We start from the raw sequence: 16402 nt of genomic DNA, 5'->3' as shown, positions 1-16402 counted from the left end.
GAAGGAAGCATCAAAAGAAGATAGAAGGAATACACAGAGTCACTATACCAAAAAGAATTAGTCTACTTGCAATCATTTTAGGAGGTAGCATATGATCAAGAAACGATGGTACTGAAGGAAGAAGTCCAAGTTGCACTAAAGACACTGGCAAAAAACAAGGCTCCAGGAATTGACAGAATACCAGTTGAGATGTTTCAACAAACAGATGCTATGCAGGAAGTGCTCACTCAACTACACCAAGAAATTTGAAGACAACTACCTGGCCAACTGACTGGAAGATATACAAATATATGCTTATTCCCAAGAAAAGTGACCCAAGCGAATGCAGAAATTATCAAACAATATCATTAATATCATATCATGCACAAGTAAACTTTTGCTGAAGATCTTTCAACAGTGGCTTCAGCAATATATCGACAGGGAACTGCTAGAAATTCAGGCCAGATTCTGAAGAGGATGTGGAACCAGGGATATCATTGCTGATGTCAGGTGGATCCTGGCTGAAAGAAGAGACTACCAGAAAGATGTTTACCTGTGTCTGATTGACTGTGCAAATGCATTTGACTGTGTGGATCATAACAAATTATGGACGACATTGTGAAGAATCGGAATTCCAGAACATGTAATTGTGCTCCTGAGGAACCTGTACATAGATCAAGAGGCAGTTGTTCGGACAGAACAATGGATTACTACTTGGTTTAAAATCAAAAAAGGTGTGCATCAGGGTTGTACCATTTCACCATACTTGTTCAATCTGTATGTTGAGCAAATAATCCAAGAAGTTTGACTGTATGAAGACCACAGCTTCAGGAATGAATGAAGACTCATTAACAATCTGTGTTATACAGATGACACAACCCTGCTTGCTGAAAGTGAAGAGGATTTGAAGCACTTACAGATCAAGATGAAGGACTACAGCCTTCAGTATGGATTACATCTCAGCATAAAGAAAACAAAAATCCTCACAACTGGACCAGTAAGCAACATCATGATAAACAGAGAAAAGATAGAAATGTCTAGGATTTCATTTTTCTAGGATCCACCATCAAGAACCATGGAAGCACCAGTCAAGAAATCAAACACCATCTTGCATTGGGAAAAACTGCTGCAAAACACCTCTTTAAAAGGTGTTAAAAAGCAAAGATGTCACTTTAAGAACTAAGGTGCACCTGACTGAAGCCATGGTGTTTTCAGTCACCTCATATGCTTGTGAAAGCCGGACAATGAATAAAGACAACCTAAGAAAAATTTTTGGCTTTGATTTACGGTGTTAAATATTGGAATATACCATGGGCTGCCAAAAGAACAAACAAATCTGTGTAGGAAGAAGCAAAGCCAGAATACTCCTTAGAGGCAAGGATGGGGAGACTTCGTCTCATACTTTGGACATGTTATCAGGAGGGATTTAGTTCCTGGAGAAGGACATCATGCTTGGTAAAGCAGAGGGTCAGGGAAAGAGAAGAAGACCTTCAATGAAATGGATTGACACGGTGGCTGCAACAATGGGCTCAAGCATAATAAGGATTGTGAGGATGGTCCAGGACCAGGCAATGTTTTGTTCTGTTGTACATAGGGTCACTATGAGTGGGAAACAAGTCGATGACACCCAACAACAACAGTAGGAGTGAAGTGGTACCTCATTTTTGTTTTGATTTGCTTTTCCTAAAAACTAATGGGAGCCCTGGTGTCACAGTGGTTAAAGAGCTTGGCTGCTAACCAAAAGCTCTGCAATTCGAATCCACAAGCCCCTCCTTGGAAACACAATGAGGATGTTCTACTCCGTCCTCCACTCGACAGCAACAGGTTTGGTTCTAATTTTTTAAAGACTAATGATGTTGAACATTCTTTCATGTGCTTATTGGCCATTTGGATATCTTCTTTGAGGCACTGGTGATGCAGTGGTAGAATTTCCACCACCCATGTGAGAGAACTGAGTTTGATACCCGGCCAGTCACCTCATGTCAGGCCACCTCCTGTCTGTCAGTGGTGTCTTGCATGTTGCTATGATTCTGAACAGATTTCCATGGAGCTTCAAGATTAAGACAGACTAGGAAGAAAGACATGGGGATCTACTTCTGAAAAGATACCCAATGACCCCTCTATTGATCACAACAGAACATTGTCTGATCTTCAAACAATAATAAAGATGGCCCAGGACCAGGCAGCATTTTGTTCTGTTGTACATAGGGACGTCGTAAGTCAGGGCTGACTCAATGGTATCTAACAACAACAACATATCATATTTGATGAAATATCTACTTAAGTTCTTGTTCATTTTCTGATTGTGTTGTTTTTCTTTTGTTGTTGAGTTGTAAATGTTCTTTCTATATTCTGGATATTAAACTCTTATGGATATATGGTTCAGAACTATTTTCCCCCATTCTGTAGGTTGTCTCTTCACTTTCTCAATAAATTTCTTTGATGCACAAAAAAAGAAAAAAAAAAGGCAGAAACAAGAGTATACACTGATGAATCCATTTAAAGTACAAAAAAATGGGCAAAACTAATGTATGCTGTTAGAAGTCAGGGTAGTGGTTACCCTTGGGAGGGAGGGGTATAGACTGGAAGAGGGTATGAGGAGGGCTGCTGTTAATGTTGTTTCTTGATGTGGGCGTCTGTTACATGGATGTTTCCAGTTTGTGGACATTCCTTGAGCTATAAACACATAATCTATGAACTTTTCTGTATGTATATTATACTTCAACACATTTTCTAAAAAGTCTTCCTGAGAAAAGGTCTCAAGCAAGAGGCAAAAATAAAACAGTCACTTTTGCACTTAACACGCAGAACTAATGAATGACAAGCTCATGATTATCTTTTTGTGCTGAGACAGATAAGACAAATGTCTCTCCCTTTTGTGGAAACAGTTATTTAACTAGAGGGAAGCCATTTTAATCCCTAGCCATTAGTGCAACCCTGATCCTTCCCTAATAATAAAAGGAAAAAAAAAAGACTAGTGGCAGCATACCACCTGTGGGCACTCACAGCCCTTCCAGGCACCAAAAGAATTGCCTATTTTGTTTAAAGAACTAGATCTTCATTTGGAGTTTTAATTTTTATTCCAAAACTCACAACATCATGCATACACTATAAATGGGGTCTGGCCATGACGCCAATTAAAGTTTTCTTGAGCACTAACCCCATCCCCACACCAGGAGTCTGAAACTGAGCACTCCTATCTTTATTAGGCAAGTCATTTAAGTTTCCACATCTGTAACATGGGAATGATAATAGTATCTCCCTCACAGGTTGTTGTAAGGATTAAAGACCTATTTCATGTGAAGTATTTTAGCACAGTACCTTCCACAGAGTTAAAAACTCAATACTTGTTACCTGCTATCATTATTCTGATATGGGCCAGATAATGGTTTCTCCTCCCTTTCCATTACCCCACAGCCAGCCTCATTTATAACTTTAATCCCCCAACAGGGTTATTTTAATATTTTAAATATTTAAATATTCAGGGACAAGGACAATTCTGACTCCCCTTTCTCAGATCAAAAAAGTATTCAAGTGAACTGATTTTGAACTGGGCCAGGAGAATGGCCCAAGGCTAGGTGGGTAGGGAGAAGAGGGAGTCTGGATAGCAGAAGCCCCTTTGTTGATAGTGCTGCCTTCCCGTACCAGTAAACCTGGTGCACATGGCATGACCTGGAAAGGAAGAGATCCAGAAAAAGGTAAGGTTGGCTGCTACAAGGTATGTGGTTATTTTCACACAGAAGGGTCCTGAAGAGGAGGGAGTCAGGAAGGGAGAGGTTTGAAGGTTGGAGTTCTGCTTTGCCCATCAAACAGCATCATGGTCTTAAGCTAACAAGTGGACAGATACTTTTCTAATTACAAAAAAGATTTCACACACATCCTTTTATTTAATCCTCACAACTATCCTGTGAAGTGAGCAGGGCACGTTTCATTATTCCCATTTGATGAGGAAAGCAAAGCTCAGAGTGCTTAAATAATTTGACCAAAGATTACTGGCTAGTAGTTGGGGGGACCAGCACTCTAATTCAAGTCTTCTTGCTTCAAAATCCAGGTTCTTGCTATTAAAACATGTTAGACTTTTGTGTGGACTTCAGTTAGCTCGGGCCATGTCTGTTATAACTGATAGAAAAAAATGAAGCGGAGACTAGCTATTAACTAAGGAGCCCTGGTGGCGCAATGGTTAAGCAAGAGGCTGCTAACCAAAAGATCCGCGGTTCCAACCTAGCAGCCGCCGGCATAAGATGAAGCGGTAGGCTTCCGTAAAGATTACAGCCTTAGAAACCCTGTGGGGCAGTCCTACTCGGTCTAAAGGGTCGCTATGAGTCGGAATCCACTCGATGGCAACGCGCAGTTATTAATTCAATATTCCTCAGCCCCAGATGGAAGAAAGAAAACTGTCGATTTGGAATAGAAAGCGGCTGGCGTTGGGAAGAAGAGAATAGGGTCTGGAAAGGAAAGACAAGTGGAAGTGACTAACCGGGAGAGGACTGTAAACAGCGGCCAACTGGCCTGACAAATGCCAACCTCTTGGGTTTCTCCTCTGGCTGAGCAGGACCAGGTCCACTCTGCTCCACCCTCATCCTTTCCCATAGCCCAGCTTGGCTGGAGAAATGCCTGTTCTCCCAAAACCCACACACGCAAGCCAGGGGCCTGGGTGATCTGGGTAGCCTCTGGGTAGGTTAGGGGCAGGAGGAGCCACGAGGAAGGTAGGGAAACGCTGGATAAAGGAAATATCTCTCCAGGAGGCGATCCCGTGTGGGATATTCGAGAAAAGCAGTTACAAGTGCGGCGAGTGTGTGGAGGATACTGGGGTAAGGGTGTGTGCTGTAATGGCTGGGGTGCGAGGAGGGGCTAGGGTCGGAGGGACAGTGCAGGGAGGGAGCCGGCGGGCGCGAGCTGGGCGCAGGGGCGGTGTCACGTGAGGGTACAGGTGGTGCAGACCGCCTCTTCCCTCTGCCGCTGCCCGCAGGCCAGTCCTGAGAAGGGTTCAGTTTGGATGAAACTGGGTGTGGACAGAGAAGGAGAACGCGGGTCACGCCGCGGGAAGGGATCGAAGAGCAGCACCCTGAAAAAGCTGAGGGAGTGTGCCTGGTCTCCCGGCTAAGCACCATGAGGGAGCCCGCGGCTCCTAACCTCGCCTAACTCCTAACCTCACCTAACTCTTCTCCTTACCTTGGGCACTGTGATATGGTCCATGACCCCGCTTCCCGCCACCCAGAGCCCTCACCGTTACTCGGGCTGCCGCCGCTCCTGCCATATCTTTACCCAACTCCGGCTCCCGCCGCCTTCCTCTGACTCCTGGCTCACGCCCTAGTCACCTGATCCTCTCAAAGGCTCCTATCGCGACACTTCGCCTGTGGCCGCTCCCGCCATCTTGCTTCCTGGCAAATCCCGTTTTCTTCAGGAAGCTGATTAACTGTTTTGGTTTAGGTTTAAGGTTTGGCCCGGGAGTTCTTAAGCCCCAGGTTCGAGTACTGACACTCTTCTTACCCTCCTTTATGATGTAAAGACACCAATTTCACTCCACTGCTCTGATACTGCAGCTATGGCACCATGCAGAGGTAGCACAGGCTGCCCCATGCTGGCATCTGGGTTTCTGAAGAGCTACCTAACTGTGAAACCTTGGGTAGAATATTCTTTGAAATGGTCTATATGCATATCCTCCTCTCCATCTCCTCCTTTATATGTTTACTGCCATCAACCTAGTTCAGGCCTGGACCATATACAGTATAGCCTCACAACTTTTGTCCTCACAGGTATAGGAAGAGGATGAAGGGCCCACTGGGCCACCTCTCAGATGAGTTACAGATAGGTATAGTCCCTCATCTGAATCCAATTTGTGATGGAAAAAGAAAAGTCTTAGAGTTGGAAAAGCTGGATTCTTCTCTCAGGTCTGCCACTAACCTGCTGTGTGACTTTAGGCAAATCATGTCACCTCTCCGGGCCTTAAGTTGACAAAAATTACAATGAGGGTATTGGCCACTATCTCTAGGATCATTCCTAGCTCTACTATTGCAATGGTATGGCTTGCAATCTCACCACCCCTACAAAGTGATTTCTTTCTTTCTTCTTTAAGGGTCCATAACACTTGCCAGATATACTCATTCCTCGTTTTCTGCTTTCTCCCCTAGCCTAAAAGCCCTTCCCTCAATCCATAGACCTATTATCCCTTGAGCTGTCCTTCCATCCTTTTCAGTCTTTTTGCTGGCAAACATCTCGAAAGAATAGTCTACACTTACATCTCCACTTCTTCGTAATATACTCACACCTCCCCAACCACTCCCCTCAAATGGCTCTTGTATATCATCCTGAGCTCCAATTGCTAAATCCAACATTCTTCGCAATGCTCATTCTCCGCTTGTTTTACAACATTTAACACTGTTTATTCATATTCCTTTTTTAAATTCTTTCTTCCCTTGGCTTTTGTTCCTGCCTCCCTAACTGTTCCTTCTTTTCCTTCCCCCCCAGTTCCTCTTTTTCCTTCTTTAGCCATTTCCCTGACTTCTGTCTTCCCATTCCTCTTACATTTTCTTTTCGTTAGTAATCTTTATCTCTTTCACAAGTTCATCTCCTAACCCCTAGTAGGAGGCTCCCAAATTTATGTTTCAAGTTCTATGACCTTTTTTCTGAGCTCAAATTTGGAACTTCCAACTGCTCCTTGTGTATTCCTGCTAGCACATTAAAAGCATCATGACCAAAAACAAACTCCTCATTTTTCATTCCTCCGTGCCCCCCAATGCTCCCACCTCTTCTGCCTTTTCTTTCTTAAGTTCTTCCTATCACAAATTAATGGCACCACCATACACCCAGTTACTGAGATTCAAAACTTCATCTCCATGCTGTATGGGATAATAAAAAGAGTGTGTGGACTAGAGTCAGATCAGGTTCAAATCCTGTCTCTGCTATTTGCTAATGACACATGATCCTGAGCAAATTACACAACCTCTCTGGGCCTCAGTTTTCTCATATATAAAACTATTCTCATACGGTTTTGTGAGAATTCAATTAAGTAATGGATGTCAGGTGCCAGGAACATCATAAGATCCCAGTGAATATTGGTTGTTCGCTTCCCTTCCTCAACTGGATCATTAAACATTTGTTTTTCTCCTCTCTCTAGCTTGCTTCCTAGTTCTCTGATAAAATAGAGGCCATCAGAAAAAAAAGTCCACAGCCTCCTATCATCAAATCTGCTTGATGCCCTGCATGTGAACCCATATAATCTTCCTTCAATGAATGAACTTTTCCTGTGCCTTCCTAAAGCAACTCCTCCACTTGTCCATTCAGTTTCATCCTCCCTTGGCTGCTCATTTGTTCCCTCTTTATCACCAAATATTCTCACTTTACCAGATCATTTCCATCAGCACAAATCATTCTATAATATTTCCAATATAAAAAAACAAAAAAATCCTTTCTTCACCTCACATTCCTCTCCCCTGCCTACCACTCCCTCCATTTCCCCTCCCCTGCATTGCACTTTACAGCAAAACTCCTCCAAAGATTTGTCTATATTCATTCATTGTCTCCACTTATTTTCCTCTCCTCCCATTCGCTCTTGAAACCACTCTTATCAGGCTTTGCCCCCACTGCTCCACCAAACTGCTCTTGTCAAGGTTACCAATAATCTCCACATTGCAAAATCAATCCACTGGTCAATCCTCAGTCCTCTTCTTGTCCTCTCAGCAGTATTTGATTATTCCTTTCTTCTTGATACATTTTCCTCCCTTGGCTTCAAGGACACTACAGTCTCTGATTTCTCTGACTGCTTTTTCCCAATTTCTCTCATCTTCCCTATCTCTACATGTTGGAATGTTGCCAGAGCTCAGACCTTGGTCCTCTTCTCTATTTACTCTTACTTTCTGGGTTCTTTCATCCAGGCCCATGGTTTTAAATAACCATCTATTTGTGGACAACTCCCAAAATTGTATCTCTAGTCCTAATCTGTCCTCTGAACTCTTGCATAATGTCCAACAACCTACTGAGGTCTGTACTTGAATGTCTTAGAGGCATCTCAAACTTTTTTGCATCCTTAAACCTGTTCTTCCCATAGTATTTCTCATCTCAGAAAATGACAACTCCATCCTTCAAGTTGCTCAGGCCAAAAGCTATGGAGTCATCCTTTTTCTCTCATGTCCCAAACTCAATTCATCATCAAATCCTGTCAGCTCTTCCTTCGAACTCTTCCCCAAACCCAATCACTTCTCACCCATTCACCCTATAATCTCTTGCCTGGAGTATTGGCATAGCCTCCTAACTGATTGGTCCCCCTAGAATTTATTCTCTAGCATCTTCTAGACTCTATAATCTAGAGTGATGTCACTTTTCTTAAAACCTTCCAGTGGCTCCTCATCTCAAAGTAAAAGCAAAACCCTTAGTCATGGCCTATGAAGCTTTACAAATAATCTAATCTGAGTATATGACGACTACATCTTCCATCACTCTCTCCCTTTCTCTATCTGCTCTAGACATATTGTCCTCCTTGCTGTTTCCAAAATATGCTGGACATTTTCCTGTGCCAGGGAATTTACACTTGCTGTTATTTCTGCCGAGAATGTTCTTTCCCCAGATAGCTACATGTTCACTCCCTCATCTCTGTCAGGTCTCTGATCAAATGTCAACATATCAGAAAATCTTTACCTGACCACCTTATATAAAATAAAACTACCACTAGTTCTCCAGAATTCTTTGCTCTCCTAACCTGTTTTCTTCATAGTTACCAATATCACTTGATATATTATAAATGAATTGGTTATTTATTATTTGTCTCTCCCTCTAGGATGTCAGCTTCATGAGAGCAGGGACTTTTTATTCCCTTCTATGTTTCTAAAGTCTAGAACAGGCCTGGTACACAGTAAATACTCAATAAATACTTGTTGAATGGATGAATTTTTGGACTGGTACCAGATTTTCCCCACCATGAACATTAATCATTCTGAATAACATTCCCTCTTAAGGCAATTTGATGTCATTTCAGAGGAAATTGAGGCACAACTGGTGACCTGCCAAACGTTGCAGAAAAGTCAGGAGTCAGAATGGACCCCCACAAAAGTAGAGAAAGCCTGGGAATAAGAGGTAGAAATCTGGAAGATGAAAGTATTAGGCTCATAAAATATTTTCAATGAAGGGGATACTAGTAGCATCTATTAGTTTACTATTTGTTTGTCTCTCCCCATTAGAATATCAGCTTGAAGGCAGAGGTTTGTCTTTGTTCTGTTCACTACTGTAACCCAGTGCCTAGAAAAGTGTTTGGCATCATGAGTGCTTGATAAATACTTGCTGAATGATGATGAGAATAAATGACTTTAGACTCTCAGCTGGAGTGGGCCAGTGGATAAACTAGAGGGAAAGAGACTGGAGACAGGGAAAGCAGTTAGGAGGCTGTTGTAGTAGTCCCAAAAATGTTGTGAACTGGTGAACCCGTGGGCTTTTTTACTTTTTTCCTAGAGCTCAGGGTACAAATAAGGTCTCAGCAAGATCAGCCATCATCTGAGATGCTATTTGCTGCAGTAAATCTCATCTGCTGTGCTTTACATCCCAGACTCCACCTCAATTATTGTCCACTCATGTTCTACTTCCAGGGCTTTCTCACTGTTGGAGTTTGGCATTCTTCCCATGGTTCCCCAGGAAAGCAAATAGGTATATTGTGCCCCATTGTGTTGCTAGCTAGAGATACGGCCTCAGAAAGCTACTGCCAGAGGTCACCCATGATGTGGGAGATGATGACAATATAAAATGTCACAAAAGCCTTTGTGACCTCACTCCTGCTCTAGAGTCAACTTGATAAATCATAGCAGAGGGCAGCTGGGGCATAAGTTCATATAAGTCACCAAGACCTTCTCCACCTTGCTGCTGGGGAGAGACCATCAGAAACAGAGTGCATTTTTATCGTATCAGTCTTCTTGAACCAACTGCCAACAAGCTTCCTTTGGAGACCAACTTGTCAGAAAGCACTTTATTCATCTTTTTGAAACAGCTTACTTGAATCATGCAGTGTGTAGGAGATATCAGTGAAGAGGTCTGGCAGGACTGCATCACCCTCTTCTTGCAGACAAGGGTGTGCTGTGATGCAGCAATCATCACCAATTCCCCTCCGTGGTTATTAGCTTCTTATCCTGAAGGCAACTTGTTCCAGTTGACCCAGGAAGAAATTCAGATCTTGCTGGCAAGGGATGGGAGAGAGAAGTTGTTTCTTCAGGGAATCACCCTTGCGGGGACCAAATGCTTATTGATCCGGGACCACCTGTACACTGAGGGAAACAACACCATGGACCTCCGCACCAAAGGCCAGAGTCGGGGCAGCCAGGCAGTGACAGTGGTTCAAATCGAGTCTGTATACCTTGTGGTGATGGGACAAAAAGGAACAGAAGGAGGGCCTCTCAACCTCAAAGCTTTCGAGATGGCAGGTTACATCAGAGAGGCCATTCATCAACACATGGCCCATATCTAACTGAATAAACAAAGAATTGGTGTTTGACTTGTAATTTGAGTTCAGTGTGATCTGTTTTACCTGCTAAGTTAACTTGGTCTTGGGAAACAAAAAAAGGGAGACTCCAGACCAGGTTTGGAGTTGTGTACGTGTGTTGGGAAGGGGTAGAGGGTTGGAGAGTGAATAGCACCTTCTAGGTATTTGGGCCTCTGGTCCCTTTTTTTACCTGGAACTCCATATCTCCTCAGCACCTGAAGGATACAGTAGTGGAATGGAACCAGAAAATCTTGTTTCTTTCCCCTGATTCACTATTCAATAATCTTAGGTAAGTCCCTTTCCCTCTCTTGGTCTCAGTTTCCCTATGTGTGCAATGAGGAGTGGACTATGTCTCTATTTCTATTGAGTAGTACTTCAAGCTCTGAAAATCTAGGATTTTGTAACATCACACATATTCTTCAAGGTCCAGCTTAAGTACCACCACCTCCAGGAAGCCTTCTCTCACTGCCTTAGCCCTTAGGGCTGACACTGATTTGAACTCCTAGATCACCAACTATATGGGTCATTTGTTTGGCCCCTAATCACACTCAGTCTAACATTTTTTTTGAATTACTGTTCTGTGTTCGTGTTTGACTTTTCACATGCATTTGTCTTGTTTCTCAACTCGATTATAATCTCCTAGAGGGAAGAAGGTGTTTCTTCTGTTTCTATATTTCCCTTTTAGGATAAGCTAGCATGGAACTCTGCCAGGGGAGTTGGTTACATGCATGAAATCACTTATTAGACAGAGATAGATTTTACAGAGTGGGGATTCTGCAGGGTGTGGATGACACAAGATGCATTAGATCTGGGCTTGTAGTTACATTTTCCTCTTTCAACATGTAGCTCACCTTTGGGCTATTTATCTTTTCATTGGTGTCTCCATTCAGGGGCTAAGAAAGGCAGTGAAAAAAATTAACCATTCAGTATGGCTCATGGCTAGTAGCTCTGGAGTGGGAGAAGGCAGAAATGAGAAAGATGAAACTAAGGGTTAACCACGGTGCTTAGTTGACCCTGCTGTCACCAGTCCCCAGGATCAGTGATAATGGGAAACTCTCTTCTGTACTGATTACAAGGAACCCTCTCTAACTTCCTACACACAGACACCTCAGGACCTTGTAATAGTCAGAGTTTAAACATGGAGGCAGTCAAAACCTCTAGAGCAGTACTACCTAATAGAAATACAGTGTGATGCACATATGTAATTTTAAACTTTCTAGTAGCTACATTAAAAAGAAAAAGAGAAACAGATTAACTTAATTTTAGGAATATATTTTATTTAACTCAGTACATCCAAAATATCATTTTAACATGTAATCAGTAAAAACATTTTAATGAGATATTTTACATTTTTTTATGCCAAGGCTTCAAAATTTGGTTTGTATTTTATACTTACAATGCATCTCAGTTCAGACAAGCCCCATTTCAAGTGCTCAATGGTCACATGTAGGTAGTGACTACCATGGTGGAAAGCTTGGGTCTAGACCAACACCCCTTCAGCATTTGATCCCTTCTGCAACATCCTCGCCAGTCCCTCCATCCATCCTTCCATTTAACACATGCCATGTCAGGCATTGGCTAGATAATTAATGAAAATGTCAAAAAAAGAGGAAAAAGAGGCATCCTACATAAAATTCTAGTGGGTGAAAGATGTGAAAAGATAAAGTACAATGAAGTAAATGCTGTGAAAAAGTTTGCTTGTTCATTCAAATATACTGAGCTCCCACAGTAGAACAGGCACTGTTCGAGACACAGCATGAATAAAACACAAAAAATCCTATTCTCATGGCACTTACATTCTAATGGCAGAAACAGATAATACATTGGCTTATATTTTAATGGGAGAAACAGATAATACATGTCATCAGATAAGTGCTATGAAGAAAAATAAAAATAAAACTGTAAGTGGAGACAGTGAAACCAAAACAACTAAACCCATTGCTGTCAAGTTGATTCTGACTTATAGTGACCCTATAGGACAGAGTAGGACTGCCCTATAGGGTTTCCAAGGCGTGGCTGGTGGATATGAACTGCCAACCTTTTGGTTAGCAGCCGAACACTTAACCACTGGCCACCAGGTCTCTAGAGATAGTGAAGGGAAGGACTATTTTAAATAGGGAGGTCAGAGACAGCCTCTCTGGAGAGATGGAATCTCTGCAGAGGCCTAATGAAGTGTGGGAAAGCCAGGGGAAGTGTTTCAGGCTGAGAGGACAGCCTGTTCAAAGGCCCTGAGGCAAGAGCATGCCTGATCTTTTGAAGAAGTGCCAGGAGGTCGATGTGGTTGCAGCCTTCCAGGACAGTGCCCCTTTCCCTCTCCACCTGCAGCATCCTCAAGCATGGCAGTGAGGCAGCTTGTGCTGCCTCCCAGGGTGGAGCAGCAAAGCAGAGTGAGTACTCTTTCTACCCTCCTTTTGGGCCCTCTCTGTTTAAATTGCATTGACTTTTTTTGGCAGCCACATCAAACTCATGACTCACATCGAGCTTGAAGTTAACTAAACCCCCTAAGTTGTTTTTTTTTTTTTTTTTTTCACACTGGCTGCTGTCAAGACAAGAGCTCAAAATAGTGGCAGGGCAATGAGCCAGAGAAAGAATTAAATGTGAAAGTGGCTCTACTAGAGCCTTCGTCTCGGACAGAGCTTTCGTGTGCCGTGATGTGGATCCCTGAAAGGAAGGAGAGGGAGGTGAGATGGAGGGTGAACAAAGCTAATTCTTAAGATAATTAAACCTCTAACATTATCCTTTCACCCTGGATCTCTTAAAGAGATATGTTCAGAAAATAGGGCCACTGGGGAAAAATGGCATCAAGTATGGGCCTTGCCTGTTAATTAGAGGAGCCCAGGCAAATCCTTCATTAGAGGATACACTGAAGAACCCTGATGCCTCATTGAGCTGGAAACGTAATTGGGCCTACGGGGCTGTCTAAGGCCCAGGGCTGGTAAACTGGTAAAGGGAATGGAGCCCAGGTGGTGGCCACCCAGGAGAAATCCTGCCCTTTCTTTCCAAAGAGGATATCACTGCTGGATCAGGCCATGGCCCCAGCCTGTTGTTATGGTGAAGTTTTTCTCTGAGGATTGAATGTGCCTTGCATAAATAAGCTTGAATTGAATCTGGAGAGAAACTCATGGGGCTGTCATATTCCTAGGAGCTATCAGGGGAGGCCACCATGGGAGGGCTCAGGGCCAGAACAGGGAAGATTGAGCCTTGCTGGGAGAACCTATCTCCTCTCTCCATCCACCCTGCATACCCATGGTGTTTTGGGTGCTAACAGTGGCATTCAGGTTCCTTCATAAGTTAACCTTAACCTTCCTCCACAGCTTTGGTGCCACTTTTCTTCTCTTGTATCCTGTAGTCCAGCCACACCAAACTCCTCACTGCTTACAGGACATGCGTCACAATTTCCACCATGGTGTTCTCAAAATTCGCCTCCTCCCTGCTCCCCCTGTCCACATTCCCTAATAATCTCAAGCTTATATCTTATTCATTTTTCCAGGCCGAGTCACCAGGCTCTTTCCTCTAAGGACATTCCCTGTTCCCAAATTTGAAGGTATTCCTTCCTGCCTTGGAATCCCCCAGCTCATTCTCTGCACCTCTTCCGTGGCATTTACATTTTCAAGTTTCAGTCCTTACTATGCATGTATGTATCTTCTCTTATTAGCCTTCAAGTTCCCCAAGGGATGACTATTTGGCCGTGTCCCCCATTAGCAGGGTTTTGCACTAGGAAGTTCTCAATGAATATAAAATTTTCTGGATGATTAATTAAATGAATGGCAGACATAACGAATGTATGAAGGATTGGTTTTCCAGCCAAGCCCCTTGCTTAGTTTCCCCACAGTTTAAACAAGTGGAGAATGAGGGGTGGTTGTTATTATTCCTCTTCATTTTTCCCATCTCCCACTCCCCTATTCTAGTCACTAATTCCCTTGCCTCTAGGTAACAAGGGTCTCACTCCGGGAAATCTTTAGTTCTGGCTTTGAGGCTTTATGTGATTGTTATGTTCCCTACATAGGATGAGCTCCATGCCAAGTAAATGGTAGACACAATTAGTACTATAGGAGTTAAGTGCAAAATCTCACTTTGTGCTCTGCCATTGCTCATTACTCCACCAAATATGCATACTCTTTGCTAATTAATAGCTCTGCATGCTGCATATTTATTTATTCATATGTTTATTTATTTTCTTGTCATATTGTCTATAAAGGCATTACAATGGGGGTATGGTGAAAAAGCTTGAAATCTGAAAATTTGAATCCCAGGCCTGAGCTATAACTTAGTGGATGAGTCCCTTCACCTCTCTGGACCTCTGGTTCTTCACCTAGAAAATGTAGACGTTAATACCTGTCCCCAGGCAGGGTTGGTATTGGGACTAAATGAGAGAATTGACACAGAGGTTTTTGTCATCCATTTATTCAACAAATATTTATTGAGTGCCCACTATGTAGGTACCGTGAACCGATCAGTTACAGACACTGTAGTAAGTGGTATTAGAGAGTATATTCATTCATTTATTCATTCTTATATTTACTGAGTGCCCACTATGTTTCAGGCACTGTTCTAGGCACTGACAATACAGCAGTGAACAAAATAGAGAAAAATCCCTGCCCTCATGGTGCTTACATTTTAGTCTGGAGAGATAGGTAATACACAAAATAAGTAAGTAAAATAGACAGTATTTCAGATGGTGCTAAGAGGGGGAGAAAAGATAGCAGAAAAATCAGACAAGGAGTGCTGGAGCAGAGTAGCGGAGCTTTAAATTTTAAATAGAGTTAGTCAAGGAGTGCCTTAACCACGGATGACATTAAAGAGAAGACCTGAAGGAGTTAAGGGAGCAATCCATGAATATATCTGGGGAAAGATCATTCCAGGCAAGGGCAAAGGCCCTGAGATAAAAACAGGACTGATATATTTGAGGCTGGAGTGGAGTAAGTAAAGAGGAGAGGGGAATAGTAGAAGATGAGATCAGAGAAGTTATGTGGGCCAGATCTTATAAGATCTTATAGGACTTGAGCTTTTACTCTGAATTAGTTGGGGATCCTTTGGAGAATTTTGAGTGGAGGGGTGATAGGATCTGACTTGTTTTTTTAATGAGATCGTTCTGGCTTCTATGTTGAGAATAGACTGTAGGGGTGCAAAAGAGGAAGCAGGGAAACCAGTCAGGAGGCGGTGATCCAGATGAGAAATAATGGTGACATAGACCAAGGCGGCTGCAGGGGAGGTGATGAGAAGTGGTCTGAATGTGTTCTGAAAGTAGAGCCAACGGGATTTGCTGATAGATTAGATGTGGGATATGAGAGAAAGAGAATATTCAAGTATCACACCAATGTTTTGGGCCCGAGCAACACGAAGGAGTTGTCATTTCTTGAAATGGACAAAACAGCAGGAAGATAAAGTTTGGGGTGGGGAAGAGGGATGGAGTAGATCACGGCCTCAGTTTTGGTCATGTTGAACTTGAGATGCCTATCAGATATCTGAGTGAAAATGTTAAATAGGCAGTTTCATGAGTCTGGCATTCAGGAGAGAAGACTGGATTGGAGATATCAAGTTGAGAGTTATCAGAATACACTTGGTATTTAAAACCACAGATGTAAAGCCATAAGAGTGTGACCACATAAGAGAAGCCACATGGTTATTCAGTGACAAGACTAGGATCAGCAGTATGCTTGTAAATGTTTAACAACCAATTGTCTGAAGGGGGGAAAAAAATCTCTGATTTACAGCATTTGCCAATTGCCATGGTGTAAATTATCCCATTATGGCCAATTTCAAGCTACAAGGTGATGTCAACTGGTCAGAAAATTGCTAAAAATTTAACAGTCAGCTCTCATTAGCTCATACAGATCGACTCCAGCATACCATTGGCTGGGATAGAACCTGTATCCCAGATGTGAGCCCTTTCACTGAGTCCCACTGAAAGGACTTCTTGACACATGGGCAAAATTAGAGATGTACTGGAGAGGAGGTTGGGTG

General features: G+C 42.8%; 2 protein-coding genes across 2 annotated transcripts in view; one reads left to right on the top strand and one right to left on the bottom strand.

The window, feature by feature from the left end:
- The window catches only part of ASB12 (ankyrin repeat and SOCS box containing 12), a 358674-nt gene extending 353499 nt beyond the window's left edge, over nt 1-5175 (bottom strand). Inside the window, 1 exon segment of the mRNA XM_023736137.1 lies at nt 5152-5175. Within this exon segment, the coding sequence (XP_023591905.1) occupies nt 5152-5175 (24 nt within the window).
- A 4786-nt stretch (nt 5176-9961) lies between these two features.
- Nucleotides 9962-10423, top strand: LOC101350475 (profilin-2-like). The gene has a single exon (XM_004381565.1). The coding sequence runs from the start codon at nt 9962-9964 to the stop codon at nt 10421-10423; it is 462 nt and encodes a 153-aa protein (XP_004381622.1).
- The last annotated feature ends 5979 nt before the right edge of the window (nt 10424-16402 follow it).

This window comes from Trichechus manatus, unplaced genomic scaffold (assembly GCF_000243295.1).
Source record: "Trichechus manatus latirostris isolate Lorelei unplaced genomic scaffold, TriManLat1.0 scaffold00086, whole genome shotgun sequence".
Lineage (NCBI taxonomy): Eukaryota > Metazoa > Chordata > Mammalia > Sirenia > Trichechidae > Trichechus > Trichechus manatus.
The sequence above is the reverse complement of the archived record's forward strand: the minus strand, read 5'-3'. Positions and strand labels throughout refer to the sequence as shown.